The sequence below is a fragment of the Zonotrichia albicollis genome, unplaced genomic scaffold (genome assembly GCF_047830755.1).
Source record: "Zonotrichia albicollis isolate bZonAlb1 unplaced genomic scaffold, bZonAlb1.hap1 Scaffold_94, whole genome shotgun sequence".
Taxonomy (NCBI): domain Eukaryota; kingdom Metazoa; phylum Chordata; class Aves; order Passeriformes; family Passerellidae; genus Zonotrichia; species Zonotrichia albicollis.
This window is the reverse complement of record NW_027428464.1, coordinates 367,372-382,646: the sequence shown is the minus strand read 5'-3', so window position 1 is coordinate 382,646 and position 15,275 is coordinate 367,372. Positions and strand designations below refer to the sequence as shown.

The 15,275-nt window shown below is 37.5% G+C and overlaps 1 protein-coding gene across 15 annotated transcripts in view; it reads left to right on the top strand.

Moving 5' to 3' along the window:
• LOC141728113 (N(6)-adenine-specific methyltransferase METTL4-like) overlaps window positions 1-15,275 on the top strand; it is a 52,837-nt gene that overhangs the window by 605 nt on the left and 36,957 nt on the right. For all 15 annotated transcript variants that reach the window (XR_012578832.1, XR_012578826.1, XR_012578830.1 and 12 more), the window contains exons 2-8: window positions 909-1,423; window positions 2,130-2,192; window positions 5,374-5,740; window positions 7,849-7,918; window positions 9,741-9,915; window positions 10,127-10,233; window positions 10,845-10,933. Coding sequence is in view for 2 of the 15 variants with exons in the window: in XM_074534469.1 (XP_074390570.1) it covers window positions 995-1,423; window positions 2,130-2,192; window positions 5,374-5,740; window positions 7,849-7,918; window positions 9,741-9,915; window positions 10,127-10,233; window positions 10,845-10,933 (1,300 nt within the window). In the remaining 13 variants the exon portion in view is untranslated. The remainder of the gene's footprint in view (window positions 1-908; window positions 1,424-2,129; window positions 2,193-5,373; window positions 5,741-7,848; window positions 7,919-9,740; window positions 9,916-10,126; window positions 10,234-10,844; window positions 10,934-15,275) is intronic.

The window sequence follows — 15,275 nt, the reverse complement described above, 5'->3', positions numbered from 1 at the left end:
TATGTAAGATTTTTTTTAAAGAAAGGACTTGCAGCGAGATAGCAGCCACAGGACACCTAAATCTTTCAGAGAAAGTTTCTCCTGATAAGAGAGCAATAAATTCTCTAACTTCTTCCCTCCTCACTCAGCCATGAAGATGCCAGTTAGGGTTGAGAGGAAGAAGTTGACGATGACCAGACAGAATCCTGTGTTTGAATGGAATTTATTCGTCATGTATGAGGTGTATGAATATGCAACAGGTTATTGTTTTTAGGAGTTAATCCTTCATTAATGGCTGTCCTTTTTCGGGCTTATGCTGCCCAGAAAGAGGTACCTGGACATCCGTAACTCTTTGTTTCTATTGTCTCATATTGTCCTAATCTAAATTGTCCAAATAATTATTACTCTAATTATATTGCTATTTTTATAACCATTTTTATTACTATTAAACTTTTAAAATTTTAAAAGCAAGTGATTGGCATTTTTCACATGTGTGAATATATATATAGCATATGTGTGTATATATAGCATGTGCATATAAATAGTATATATGTAGTCTACATAGCGTGTGTGTAACATATATAGTAAAGACATGTAGTGTAAATGCATGTATATGTGGTGTATATGCAGTGTGTAGATATACACACATACCATATAGTGTTAGACTTAATTGGTGGGTCATAGGGCTGTTTTCTGACTTGTTAAAAAGAGTAAGTGCATACCGTATAAAAGTATAAAAAAGTTGTGTAAAATTTAGCTGCTATAAAAATAGTAGTGGTATAGGGATGAACATAATGGGGAAAGCAGATGAAGTCAGGAGTTTCAACAGTGTGCCCTGTGTGGGCATGGAAATGTCTGTCAGAAGGTAGGTGCTAATTTATTAAACAGTGATAATTCTGTAAAGTGAATTCTTATAAAAATTCCCACAGGAGGAGGTTGCTCCAGGAAGAGCAAATGGTTGATGAAGGCCATGGTTTCAGGGAGCTGATTTTTCATCCTGAAAAGGGGACTTACGATGTCCGTGGTACATCGTCTGGCAGTGGGATGGCTTGTGGATCATCTCTCTTTCATCAACCAGTGTGGCTATGAGGTCTGTGACTCCTTTGCACACCCTGGTGATGTCACTCCCAGTACTTCTGCCACATCTACTGAAGACTGTCACAGTATTTCTACTTTTGCTGCCACCCCTTCATCAAGCAATGGTCCTTCTTACTGTCCTGGAAATGCTGTAGAAACAGAAGGTAAAAGAGCAAAAATGAGATACGTGTTTCGGGAGGAGTTCTTTGATATTTCTAAGCCCTATATAGCTGCAGCTCCTGAGGAGCAGCTGTGTCAGGGATGCCCTGAGGTGAGTCTGACAGAAATAAAGGCCAACAGCAACAGAGAGGAATACCAAGAAGGAGCAAAGAGTGACACTGGAGATTCTCTTGCCACTGCTAGGAAGGTATGTTATCTGTAACACAGTAAATTACAGTAATCCCTTGATAAATAATATACTACTAATATGGTTTTGCATACCTGAGTCTTTTTAGGTAGTGTAGAAGAGTGGGAACTTTTGAGAATATTCCTGTGTCCCTCATGTCAGTAATGTGCATTCTGTGTCTCATAAGCAGTGGATTGCTCCTGAAATCTCCTGACACTTGTTGTGGTCAGGTACACAGTCTGAAGCTGTGGTAGCTGTTGAGATTGTGCAGATTATCAAATTGGGAAGGACAGTATGAATTTACTTTCAGTGTTGTTTAGTACTGTTCCATACGGATAAAAGAAAATAAGAGTCACTTGTCTAAGCCAATAAATGTAATCATGAAGACATAGTTAATTTTTTTCTCTAATTGGTAAACTGCCCTTGGCAGCTGAAACTTTTAGTATGGGCCCGAAGGAGGCATGAGCACAAACTGTGCACTAGGTGCCTTCAGATTCTAGTGCCATGAATAATTTAAAACAGTTTTAAGCCTATGTACCTTGTGAAAGCGTGCAGCAGGTTAGGTATTTTCAGATCTTTTTGCTTATTTGACTTGTGATAGAAAAACAGGAAACTTCCTTCTGCTTTTAGAGTTCATTTGTAATTCAGGTATTTTTGATGTGTTTTCCCCTTTTATTTCACTGTGGAATGATATGGATTTTGTTGCTGGTTTTTGCTAATTCTGCAGAAACATAGAAGGAAATGTGTGTTCAACCAAGGTGAACTGGATGCTTTGGAATACCATTCAAAGGTAAGTTGGAAAAATGTATATTTTACAAGTACCTGCTACCTGACTTTGGGCGTGTGCTGAGTGAAGGGCATGGTTGCAAACAAATTCTGGTTTTGTAGCTTGTTCCACTGGTGAAAAGAAGGAAAGGGAAAGGAAGGTCAGTCTCTCCAGTCCTCATTTGAATTTGTGCTTACAGCATGGATCTTCTATGTGGATACATGTGAACTTGCATCTGAGACATTAGAAAGACCTGGAAGCTGCATTCATATAGTAACTTGGACTGTTATAGACAACTGAATATTGTGTTGTGATGAGTTGAAGGTTAGGAATTGGCTGATTTGAAATTGGCATCGTAACCTGTTCTGAAGATAAGCTTTCAGTGTTTCAGGACACTGTGCTGGAGTTACTCAACACTTTGTGACCAAATGTGCTTCAAAATATCTTATTCTGCAATTGAAAAAAAAAAAAATCTTTCTCTGACATTTTATATTGTCCTACTAAAACATTATGAATGAATTTGAATTCAAGTCTGTATGCTTATGTCTGTTGTGTACTGGCGAAGATACAACTGAATTACACTGAAACATAGTAATGAATTGTAGAAATGCAATCTGTAGGTAATGTTTGATGTATTCTTACTGCTTTCCCAAATAGTAATGTGAACCTGAACTAGGAACTACACTTGCTTTCTTTCCTTTGACAAAAGTTTAATCATATTGGGCTTTTTGCTTAAATCTGTTCTGCCTGAACTACATTTAGATGACTATGCTTTTTTCTTTTATATAGCAACAGTCTTGTAGTAAACATGTGTGTGTGTAAACTTGCTTATACAGTGTAGAGGTCCTGTGATTATGTTTTTGAATAAGCTGTGCATGTGCAGAATCACCTTAAAGGAGAAAACTTTGAAGTTCAGCATCAACATGATTATGAAAACACAAAGGCTAAAAAATCATTCAACAATAGAAATAAGGAAAGAAATTAAAAAAAGAAGTTTGATTCCTTGGAGGTATGTGTAACTTTGGTGATATTTGGTGAATATGTGGAAGATACAGAGTTCGGAAAAATCAGTGACTCCAGTTAGCCTCTTGTATCATTCACAGATTAGAAAGTATTGGGTTTTTACTAAATTTGTGTTATTAAAGGTTATACCTCTGCAAGTTAAGGCAGATTATTTTGACACTTATTTATATCTGTAGACTCATCAAAAATAAATCCAAACAACCGCAATTTTTTGTTTTTGCAAGTGAATCTATGAATTTCAGCTGTTGAATCCATGTATGAATTTCAGTCAGTGTCAATATAGGGAAGAGTACAAAATACGCTAAACTCCTTCAGCAGCCATTTGTTAAATCTGCCTGCTTTGATTGCTTCATATTCAAGACTTTGTCCATCTGTAAATTAACACATGCATGTAAGAAGGTATAATTTCTGAAGATATGTTTATTAATTCTGTTGAAGCAATATGAACTTTTTTTATCACAAACCTAGGTACTAAAAATTTATAACTCTGTACTGTCTGATATCTAGAGGTGGCGTTATTAAATTATGAAAAAAAATCTTTTTCTTCCTCTTCCACTAATCTGGGAATTGTAATAAAGTGCATTTTGTAAAGCCCTCTTGTAATCTTGAAGATTCTGTAATCAGAAGCTTTTGAAACCACAGTATAATGGCTTTTTACAGGGGCTTTAATAAAGCCCCTGTAACTGACAATGGACAAATGGATAAACCCACCTCACTGACAATCAAAACTCATAAAGGCTCCATGATTTGGAATAAAATGGGTCTCTAAATTTTGTGAAGCGGAGGTGCTGACTCCCCAGTAGGTGAATGACAGTGTAAATACATCCAAGACTTGTGTCATCCTGGACTGACTAACAGGCTATTTGAGATGTTTGCCACTTAGAAAAGTTGCAAAAATTGAGTTCTGATACTTTAATTTGATTTACTGATGGTACTTCTGTATGACTGTAAAATGCATAAACTGTTGTTTTATGAAGTGAATTGAAATGTGGAAAATTACTGATTTTTAGATCCCAGTATACATTTTAATTAAAAAGATGTTCATGGGCACAGTAACTTGAAATTAAATTAGAATTTTAAATTAAACTTCAGATAATTGCTTTGAAATTTGTGTTTGGTTGAAACAATGATATTCCACATCTGTTGTCTGAAATGTTTTATTCAGTAGTTTATCACTCTTTCTTTCTCCAGCATTCTAATTATTGTAACTTTACCAAAACATGAAAACCAACAACAGTGTGGTGTCCTGGTTTTGGCTGGGATAGAGTTAGTTTTCTGCTTGGTAGCTGGACAGCTAATGCACAGTTGATGGAGTTGGGAGTGCTGCAAATGAAAAATAAACCTAAGACTTCTAAAAAGCCCCAGAGTTAACATATTGAATGCTAAAGCTAGATCTGTTGCCCAAATGTCTGCACCCAGATGCAGCTGCTTTGTCCTTTCCAGCCTGGTCAGGATAGGTCGGAAAACATCAAATATTCTCATTTTGGGTTTAGCATGAGGGTAATGTTGACTGCAACAATTGAAACATTAGCGTGTTAAGCCGTGCTTACCCTGAGTCAAGGAGTTTTCAGTTTCCTGTGCTCTGCCAATGAGCAGGTGCACAAAGGAAGCTGGGAGGGAACACAGCCAGGACAGATGCCCCGAACTGGCCAGAGGGATATTCCATAGGATATAGGATATCGTGCTCACTATATAAACAATAGGAGTTGGCCAGGAGCCATGGATTTGCTACTTAGGGATGGGCTGGACATCAGTCAGTAGGTGTTCTTACTGTGCATCAGTTGTGTCTTTTGGGCATTACTTCTGTCTCACTCCCACTTTTCAATAATAAAAGTAATGATAATAATTTTTTAGTTTCAGTTTTTAAACTGATCTTACAGTAGCCCATGAGGTTTGCTTTTTTTCCTTGGATTCTTCTCCCCACCAGGGACTGGGAGGCATGTGGTGTAAGCAAATGGCTGTGTGGTACTTGGTTGCCAGCTGGGGTTAGACCAAGACGCCTTATTATAAAACCTTTGTAGCTTTTGAGCCAATGATCTCAGTAATTGGCAAGGATACTTTTCCCTGCCTGCAGATTGAAAATGTTTTGATTTCAGTTGTATTCCCTGGTCAAACAGACACTTGAAAGATCTTTTCTTTTTTCCTTTTTTTTTTTTTTTTTTTTTTTTTTGTCACCATACAGGTCAGGAAGCTCATTTGGGAAGGGACTTTGGATTTAGTCCAAGAGGGACTCAAAAGTGGTTTTCTTCACCGTATGACTGCAAAACTCAGTTGCAGGAAGAATAATGTTCCTCAGCACATTGTCTGTGGGTTGGCTGAACTATGTGAAATGGCAAAGCAGTTTCCAGCTGTGAATGAAAGTGACCATCAAGCTGTATGTGTGCTAGAGGAGGAAACCTCCAGTGCAGAGCAGGACCTGCTTTCGTATGTTGTGGAAAACAGCTCAAACTGTGCAAAGATTATTGTGTTAATGGGGCAGAAATACTTGGTGCCACCAAGAAGCAGTTTCCTCTTATCTGATATTTCATGTTTACAGCCCCTGCTGAACTGTAAGTATCTTTAGGTGGTTTTCTCCTGCCCAAGAAGGGCAGTTAATGTCAAGATGACTCAGTGAACAGATTTTAGCTATAGCATTACGCTCATAGCAAATGCTGCTGCAGGCTTTCAAGGTGATATTTCTAACTTTGTGCAAATAGGTAAGGACTTTCAAAGGAATGTTGAAGGTTGGCTAGGAAATCATGTTATGAGGGAATTATTTGTCTCCAGGAGGCTCCTTTAAAAGTCTCAGCCAAAATGCAGCAGTTTGTGAGCGTGTTCTGAGCAGCTATCAGCTTAGAAGGCATGGAAACGTTGAATTGAGACTAGCTGTGCTGCTGGGTCCCTGTCCCACAGGATAAGCCTTTAGCATAGGTAGGTCCATGCTGCTGCTGAAGTGGTGATGCTGCTGTCTTGATTTTTAGCTAGATTAGTCCATGGCGGGGGGATGAGGTAGTGCACCATAAAGCTAGTGTTCACTTACAGACTCATCCTGTTCAGTGGCAGGGTCTTTTTAGATTGGAATAAACAGGTCGTGGAACAAAACCCAGTATCCCCCAGGGAGGGTAACAGTTTGAGAGGCTGTTGCACCCAGCTGGAAGGCAAGACCACCAGTAGCAAGCATGACTTGTCTTTTCAGCTTCTGTGTTTCACAGCTGAGGGTATTGGCTTATGTAAAAATCAGCAACAGGGAAATGAGGGGATTTTGGAATAATCAAGTTCTCTGTAAAAGTAGATCAAAAGCTATCCAAGGCACTATCCCCAGCCCTAAGCTGACAGCATGCATAAGTCTTCAGTGCCATTCCAGTAGCTTTCAAATTGACCTTCATTATTATTACTATTATTTTTGTCACTATCAGTCATAGCTAGGATTTACCAGACAGTCTTACAGGAAAGATGTTGCCTGTGAGCAAGAGCTGGGCATTACTGCTCTTCCCTCTAATCAGTAATTTTAGATTTTTTTTAATTGCACCTGAGAAGAGAGGAAGCATATGTAATTTAGATGCTATGATTTTTTAATTTTGTTTTTTATTGAGAAGATAATCAGGAAGTAGAATCTTGCTATCTAAATAATAATTTTGCATTTGAAGTCCAAAATCTAGCTAGGAAGCTGTTTTCATCTGTAGGAAAGAAAGAAGATTATTATCATTCTGCTACCACTCTCCACAGTGGAGCATATAAGATTCTCCAAAGAGTTACAGAGCAGTCCAAGAAATCTGAGCAAATGCTTTTGAAATAAGCAACAGTGAATGTTAACATAATGCCCTGACTGTAGACTTTTTTCCTGAGTAAATCTGCTGTCCATTTTAATTGTTATTTTTCATCTTCCCTTTCACCTGCCAAAATAGAAGTAATTCTTGCTGGTCAGTCCACTGTGAGGATAACACCTCCAGTGTTAAATGAATAATGTGTAGTAATCACATTTCATGAACATCAAATACTAAGCTGTTGTTCTTGCTGTCAGACTAAATGAAAGAACAAAGATGTTCTCTGGAGAATTAAAATTGGGGAGTTCTGTTTTTTTGTGCATGTGTTCTGTATCTTTTATCCTCCAGCTAAAGTAAACTCAGCTTCTCCCATGAAAACTCTATCGGTTCTTTTACTCTTCATTGATTCTCATTTCATACACTATCTGTCTCTCTTTACCTCCAGTAGTGCAAAACAGTTTTCTAGAGCTGGCTTGAAGCTCTGCATGTCTCTGTTGGCCTGATAAAAGATCAAACAGGACAGGAATCTTGCATTCAGGGCTGTAGCTTTTCACTCAGCTGGATGCCTTATTGCATAACTTCTGTTGGGAAACTTTGAAAAAATTTTACTTTTGAGACTTGCACTCTGCTATCCTTTCTTTCCCTGAAAGTCCTAAAGATACTCAAACTTTCTTAGAGGGATCTGACACAGACCACATAAAGTCTTTTCCTTAGGTAATCAGCCAAAAAATACTGAATTTTATGGATATGATTATCTGAATTAACACAAGCATGTCAAAAGTCTTTTAACTTCTTATTTGAAAAGAACAGAAGAAATTTGCAGTTTTGCTATATATCTGTTTTAACTCATAGATTTTTTTTAAAGCTACTTTACTGATTTTTCTTTTTTTTTTTTTTTTAATTTCACTTGCCAGACAAGAAAAAATATGATGTAATTGTGATTGATCCACCATGGGAGAACAAGTCTGTTAAAAGGAGTAACAGGTATGTTTTTTAGTAAAATCAACCAAATTTTGTCATCGTAGATTACAGAGGGTAATTAACATTTTAATATATTGATCCAATCCAGGACCACTGTGAGACTGTAGCTCAAACTTGTAAATATTTTCACACATGCTTACCTTCAAATCTATGGACTGCCTTAGGTATTTCACTGAAATGTGTTGGATACTTGGCATACAAGATATTTGCAAGAGTAGATCTTGAATTATCTAGCTGGTGAGAGAATGTTAGCTCTTTACAAAGAAAGTATGGATTCAGCTGTTCTGTACAGCCCAGATCATGCACATATTAGTTTGTAATTAATAAGGTTTCTTCAGTGGACATAAAGCTAGATAAATATGTAAGTATTTCCAGGACTGAAATCTTGCTAGGAAGTTGGAGTGCGTTTTTATTTAATTTGAGGTGTAACTTAAGCTTGAGTCTAATGTTTAGAAAAACATGATAATGCAGCAGTGAAATCTTCTAGTGCAATAGGAGCTCTGAGTACTGTAGTTTATGAAGTTATTAACTTAATTTTTTATGGGCTTCCTCCACTGCTGAGTAACATCATGTTTATGCTAGTGGAGTCCTCTTATTACCATGGAATTGTATCTCTTTGAAAGAAGGGTGGACAGGAAATATGGTCTTACAACTTTCTAGAATAAAGTTTGCCGTGGCTTTTGATCTTGTTATGAAGACATAACATTTGAAGATGTAGGGACGGATGTGTAGGCTGTCCTTTGAAAGCCCTTCAGAAACCTCTCTAAACTCTCATTCAAATGAGACATTTCTCATTCAGAAGTGTCTTTCTTGAGTATATAAGGTACTCAGAGAATAATTGTAGTTATGAGCATAAGTTAGTCACCAAGATCCTTTCTCCCTTATGAAATAAAGGCAAAAAATGGAGGAGCCATCACTGCTCATAATTATCTTGTTGGCAGCTAGTCATTGTGAAGCATTTCTCATCTAGGTGAATACTTTCTCCTCTAGACAGTCCAGGAGGTATTTGGATTTTATCCTTGTTTGCTGTTTCTCACTGTAGCATTGTGTAGGGTCCTGGCTACCCACATGGTGGCTGCCAATTTTCATTAGGCAGTGTGCCAATATTTTTGGTGCTGCAGTGTGTAGGTTCCACGAGCTGCAGTTTATTGATAGTGTAGAATTGCATCATGAAAAAAAAATGGTAGAACAGGACAGGATCTGGAAAGCATCCTGGATTCACCAATGTAGCATTCAGTTAGTTCAGAAAAGTGCAGAATGGTTTTGAATAACCTAGAAAACTTCCACCATGGCTGATAATTAAAAAAAAATGAACAACTTGTGAAAATAATTGGAGAAGTTGTTATCTCTAATGACCTGTTCTGTTGCCATTCAAATTAGTGTGACTCACTTGTCATTTTCATTCAGAAGAGAGTTTATTATGAGAAATGAATAGCATTACATTGCCTAAGAAGCTGTTCACTAAATAGCTTTGTTCTGGCACAAGGATGAGAATATTGAGTTACATCTGATAGTTCTTAAATGAAAAGAAACATGGGCTCCTAAACTTAAGAGTCACAACTAATAGTGCTTTATTTCAAGGCATAGTGAAAGTACATAGTTCAAGGTTCTGCTCAGCAAAACTTATGTTCATACACTAATGATTTTATATCAAATCTCTCGGAATTGTCCACTGGGTGTCAGTCTTGAACTATTTTTATGACTTAGATTGTCAGGAGATGATTCTTGAAGTGAGTGGTCTGTGTAATTTTTTTATCCATTTGTTTTGCTTTGAAAGTTTTATGGTTGGTATATGCTAATTTGCTTTCTTACTTTATTGGCACAGGTACAGCTACTTGTCTTCATGGCAAATCAAGCAGATTCCTGTACCAGCACTAGCTGCTCCAAATTGTCTTGTAGTCATGTGGGTGACTAACAGACAGAAGCACTTACGTTTTGTTAAGGATGAACTTTATCCTCACTGGTCAGTGAAAACACTTGCTGAGTGGCACTGGGTAAAAGTAAGTTCTTTATTTTGTTGCTTTCTTGGAGACTGAGAAGACTTGCACTATGACACTTTGTGTTCTTCTCATTTGTCTATTTACTACCATTTACGTCGCTATTTGAAAGCTGTGATATCATCAATATCCTTCTTTTTTTAAAGGAAAAGGTCTTGGGAAAATATGGGATATTAAAATTTTCTGCTGTATATTTTTAACTCTTTTGTGTCAGATTACTACAGCTGGAGAATTTGTGTTGCCTTTGGATTCTTTGCACAAAAAACCCTATGAAGTTCTCATATTGGGGAGAGTTCAGGCAGATGTAAAGGAAGCCTTAAGGTATGTCAGGATATTTATGGTAAATGTCTTTTTTTTTTTCAGCTGCTAGGATTCCCTTTGTATGTATCACTAACTCATAATGCAATATAATGTCCCAAAATCTCTTGGCTGATTGTGAACCTAAAGATAGCCTTATTAGCTTTGGAGTAAGGGAGTGCCTTAGTGAGACTAAAGAAGGGAACCCCTGTGTGTTCCTGCATCTGCTCTCTTGGGAAACTCTTGGACAAAAGCCTTGTGGACAGGGCTTCCTTTGCTGACAGGTTCTCTTGGACCACGAGCCCTTGGCACAGGCTGATGCCATTTTGGGGATGCTGCTGTTGTTCCATACATACTGACATAAAAGACTGCATTGTTTGTTCTCAGTGGCTTTGCATGGCTATTGTAAACCATGTTTTGTCCAAAGCCTCAATGATTTCATAATTTGTTTCATAAGTTGTTTTATGTATTATGTCTGAGCAACATTTAATTTCCCTTGGACTTTGAAGTTTGTGAATGAACATTCTGTGTGTTATCTCCCATCTGAAATAACTCTGCAAGAGCTGTAGCATCACATTGGGTAACATTCATTCATTCATTCTCACATTTCTTTTCTTTTCTGATTTATATGACAGGAAATCTGAAGGTGTTCTTCCAATTCCAGAGCATCAGTTAATTGTCAGCATACCCTGCAGTCTGCATTCACATAAACCTCCTCTTGCTGGTATGTTTTGGTTTTTATGCCTAATGTTTCTGTAGCACAGTGATCTTGGATGCCTCATTATGGGATGTACCTAGAAATGCCTTAATTTCCCATCTGTCAAGCAATTTTACTCAACAGAACTTGTGGTTCCTCTTAAAGTGTTCTGAAGCACCTCATCCTGAGAGAAAATTAATGTGAAAAGCAGAACTTCAAGTAGTACTGTGTGAACATTTTGGGTAGACGTAGAAAAAATATTGCATTTTTCAAAATTTATCTTTTAAATGCTGCAGAAACAGTTTTACAGATACTTCATATATGAAGTCGTGACAAATGACCTAAAGTACCTTGTGTGGGAGAGAACTTTGGGAGTACATAAAACAGGAAAGCAGAAACCTGTTTCTTTATTATGTCATCCTGAAATAAATGTTTACATATCTGCATGAATTGATTATATGCCTACAGTGCAATTATGCCTTTAAATCCAAAAACTTAACTATTTTAAGACTGCTAACAAGAGGCAAAAAATAAGGTATGCCTTGCTTGTTTCTGAGGAGTTGTATTTCGCTCACTGAAGTTGTGTTTTGCTCACTGAAATTGATGCAGTAATGCCAGCCAGCCAGTTAGTGTGGGTATAAATTAAACTTTTTAGAGTTGGTACAAAGAATTGTTCTGGAGCACTTTGACTAATTTAGTCAATAGGAAGTGGTACTTCTTTCATCATTACAGCACCTTAGAACTTTCCGAGGCTGTGGTAAGAAATATATTTAAAATCTCACCCAAAATCGATTTAATCCTCCACCAAGGGGGAAGCTCGCAATGAGTCTGCAAATATTCCAGGTGTTTTGTATTCACATCAGAAAGGCAAGTAGAAGAAATGTTTAATGCTCTTGGAGAGGAGAGGTGTCACACTTTGCTTCTCTGATATGCTTTTCTTTTTCTCTTCCCAAGGGGTAGAACTACTTTTGATCTGAGCAATTGTTGTATCTCCAGGGATGTTCTAGCATCTGTGTTTGGGGGCTTGCATTTATTAAATTACCATATATATATATGTATACATACACACACACCTGTTAAAAAAACTAGTAGAAAGGACATACTTTGGTTAGCTAAAAATGGAAGAAACAGAAGGGCAGTTCTAGAAGGATCTTTGTGCCATCCTGAAGCCACATCTCCAAGAATTAGGGCTACAGCAGGGTGTATATGTGTTGATTTAAGCTAATGAACAGTGGGGTGGTTATTTATGAGGCTGTCACTAGGGTCTCTTTAGCAAGCCAATATTTATCAGCAAACTTGGACACAAACAGGAGACTTGTGAGGCATCCAAGGGTGCAAACCAGCAGTTTGGATGTATTATGGAAAATTTTAGTGCAACAATGGTCCTCGGAGCAATTATTTTGTAGGGCAGATCTAGAAACCATATTGGAGAATACGTTATAAATTATAACCCTGAGTGGAATTTGAAGGAAACTGTCCTTCCTAATTTTTGGGTGTATTCCTTGAGTCTTCAGTTGAGTAATGGGATTTGATAACATTGGGCAGCATTTGTATTTCTCTTTGAAAAAATGAACTTGCTTGGAGCAATATGAATAGTTTAAAAAGTTTTTGTGAAAATCCACGTATATCCTACAGGTTTTTTGGCAGGTCTATGCAGAATATGGTTATGTAATGAAAAGGTAGACAGTAAAGCAAAAGCTGATTGCTGATGCTTTAACTTTTGTGCTGTACAAGGTGTTGCTTTCACGACCAGGCAATAATCTCAAGCAGCCAGTAGAGAGCAGCTGAGCTACATCCTAGAGGGGTTCAGAAGAAATTTGAACAGAAGCAGGGATTTGGCAAGGGGGGAGAAGGACACTTGATGAGTCAGACACATTCTTTATGCTTTGTTTTAGTAGTAACAAAGCCAAAAATATTAGTATTTACTGATGCTGTCTGGCACTTTGTTTCTTATTACAACAATAAAGGTTGTATGTTGGTACATATGTAGCCACTTAATGACTGATTATAAGAGTTTATCTCTCTGGGGGAAAAGAAAGATGTAAATTAAAGTAAGCCATCAAAAAGAGATGTTTGTGTTCCTACAGTGCATTTAACCATGAAATTGCAACTGTGGGGGTTTTGGTGATGCATGTGCTGTGTTCAATGCTTAGAGCTCTAATATGTCATTGTAAATGTACTTAAGCTGCTTTATGCAAATGTGTTAAAATCAAATTTTATTACTCCAGGTTTTGATTCAAATAACAGCAGGTTTTCTTCCTAATTCAATTCAATGGTGCTCTTAGAGAGCACAAAAGATACTCTGTTACAGATATGTATGGAGTTCTACATAACTTCACATCACCTTTTTTCCTTTTCCTGTATTACAGATTGTTCTTGTTATAGCCATTGCTCTTCCAGTTTTTAAGTATATGCATTTATTGTCAGAAAATAATGCTGTTGTGTAGGAGTTTGCCTAAAAGCAGTGGAATTAATTCTTGGCTATGTTCTAGCCAATTTGCATATATTCAGCAGAACTGTGCAATGAGGAGTCATGGGAGGTCCCTCCTCCTGTAGCAATGATGGTTTATTAGGCCATGTTATAAAGGTTTGCTTGGAACTAAAAGAAGTAAATGCCTTTTGTTTCCTTATAGGCCTTGTGAGCCCTTGCTGTAAGACTAATTGATTGTTGCATCAGCATCTAGATTTAACTTGAAGTTCAGGAAAGACGGAGTGCTGTAATGCCATCTTTGAGCTGGATTTCAGATCATTTTCTGGTCCAGGGTTTAGACAAATTGGGCAATAAGGACCTCTATGTCGCAAACTCTTTTGAAGGGTTATTTTAAACTGAAATAACTTGTGCTTTGTGCTTTGCAAGGCTCACTGATCAGGCAGTGAAAAAGCAGACGCTTATTTTCACTTTATATATCCAATTTATCAATGCAGAACTTGCTTTTTAGGCAGTGGAAGTTCAAAAAATGTTGCTTGTTTCAAAGATAATTCTTTAGCTCATTTAAACAATTTTCTGAGCATGCATCTTCAATATGTGTCTGGGATTAGGAATGTGCAGGTGTGTCAAGTCTCCTGCCTGGCCACTGGATTATGCTTTGGAATGAAATGGGTTTTCTGGAGCTGTTGTGTCTGCCAGCTACCTTTGTGCTTGCTTCACGTGTCCTAGGGCATTAGGTGCTCAAGTACCTGAGCTGCTGTCTTGGTGTTTGTGACACCTGCAAATGATAAAGAACAGGCTGTTTATAATCTATTTAACCTGTTTCCTGTCAGTGGTATCTGTAAGTGGATAGAAGTAATTGTGTTCTGGGTTTTGTTTTTCAATCTATTCCTGTGGTAGAAAAACTCAATACTTAATTTTTCTACTGATGGAACTCCTCTAAGCTGTTTTCAGAGGAAAAACCCCAAGGGTTTGCTTGAGGGCTGCAGATCAGATCCATGTGTGTTAAGATAGTCTACTGGTGATACAAAGGTCTAACAAAGAAGACATAATTTGGGACTTGAACACTGATTTTTCCTATTTGAAGGAAACCAATGTAATGAGATTTTAAGCCAGCAAAATTCAGCTCTTTTGATATGGTAATTTCGTTGCAGTGCAAGTTACTGCCTGATGTGATTATGTAAATGCCTACAACCTAGCAATGAAGAATCATACTATAATGTGATCTCAAATTATATGTAATGTGTCTGGTTTTTTTAAAAAGCCCTCGAAGTTTAAAAAGATGTTGTCTCTGCCAGAAGGAGAGAGGGAGATTCCTGCGACTTCCTTTTTAAATTCTAGAACCAAATTGATAGAAAGACTGGCACACTTTTCCTGCTTCTGTTGAACTGATTGGTTTCTTGGCTACCCCTTTTTTGCTTTCTGGTGAGCCAGTCTTTGAGATTGGTTGATATGTGCTTTTCAAATTTGTTCTTTTAGGCATGAAAGTTTTTGGTGACTTCTGAAACTGCTTTGGATTACTGAACCCAATGCTATGAAGATTATTTTTAACTTATGAATTTTAAGATCTACCACCTCTCTGAGCAATCTGTTTAGTGTTTCAGCACCCTCATTGTAAACAATTGTTTCCTTATATCTGGTCTGAATTGATCCTATTTTCATTTAAAACCTTTATCCCCTGTCGTATTGCTGCAGGCCCTGCTAAAATAAGCTTGTTGCCTTCTTTCTTATAGCCCCTATTTAAGCATTGAAAATCCACAATCAGGTCTTCCTGAAGCCTTCTCATCTTCAGGATGAGCAACCCCAACTCTCAGCTTGTCCTCCTAGGGGAGGTGCTTTGGCCCTCTGATCAAATTGTCAGCAAATTATGCCCAAGAAATTCTTATCTTAATGGAGCTGTGAAAAGAACAATAAAATTTACCACTTTTTTATTATGATGTG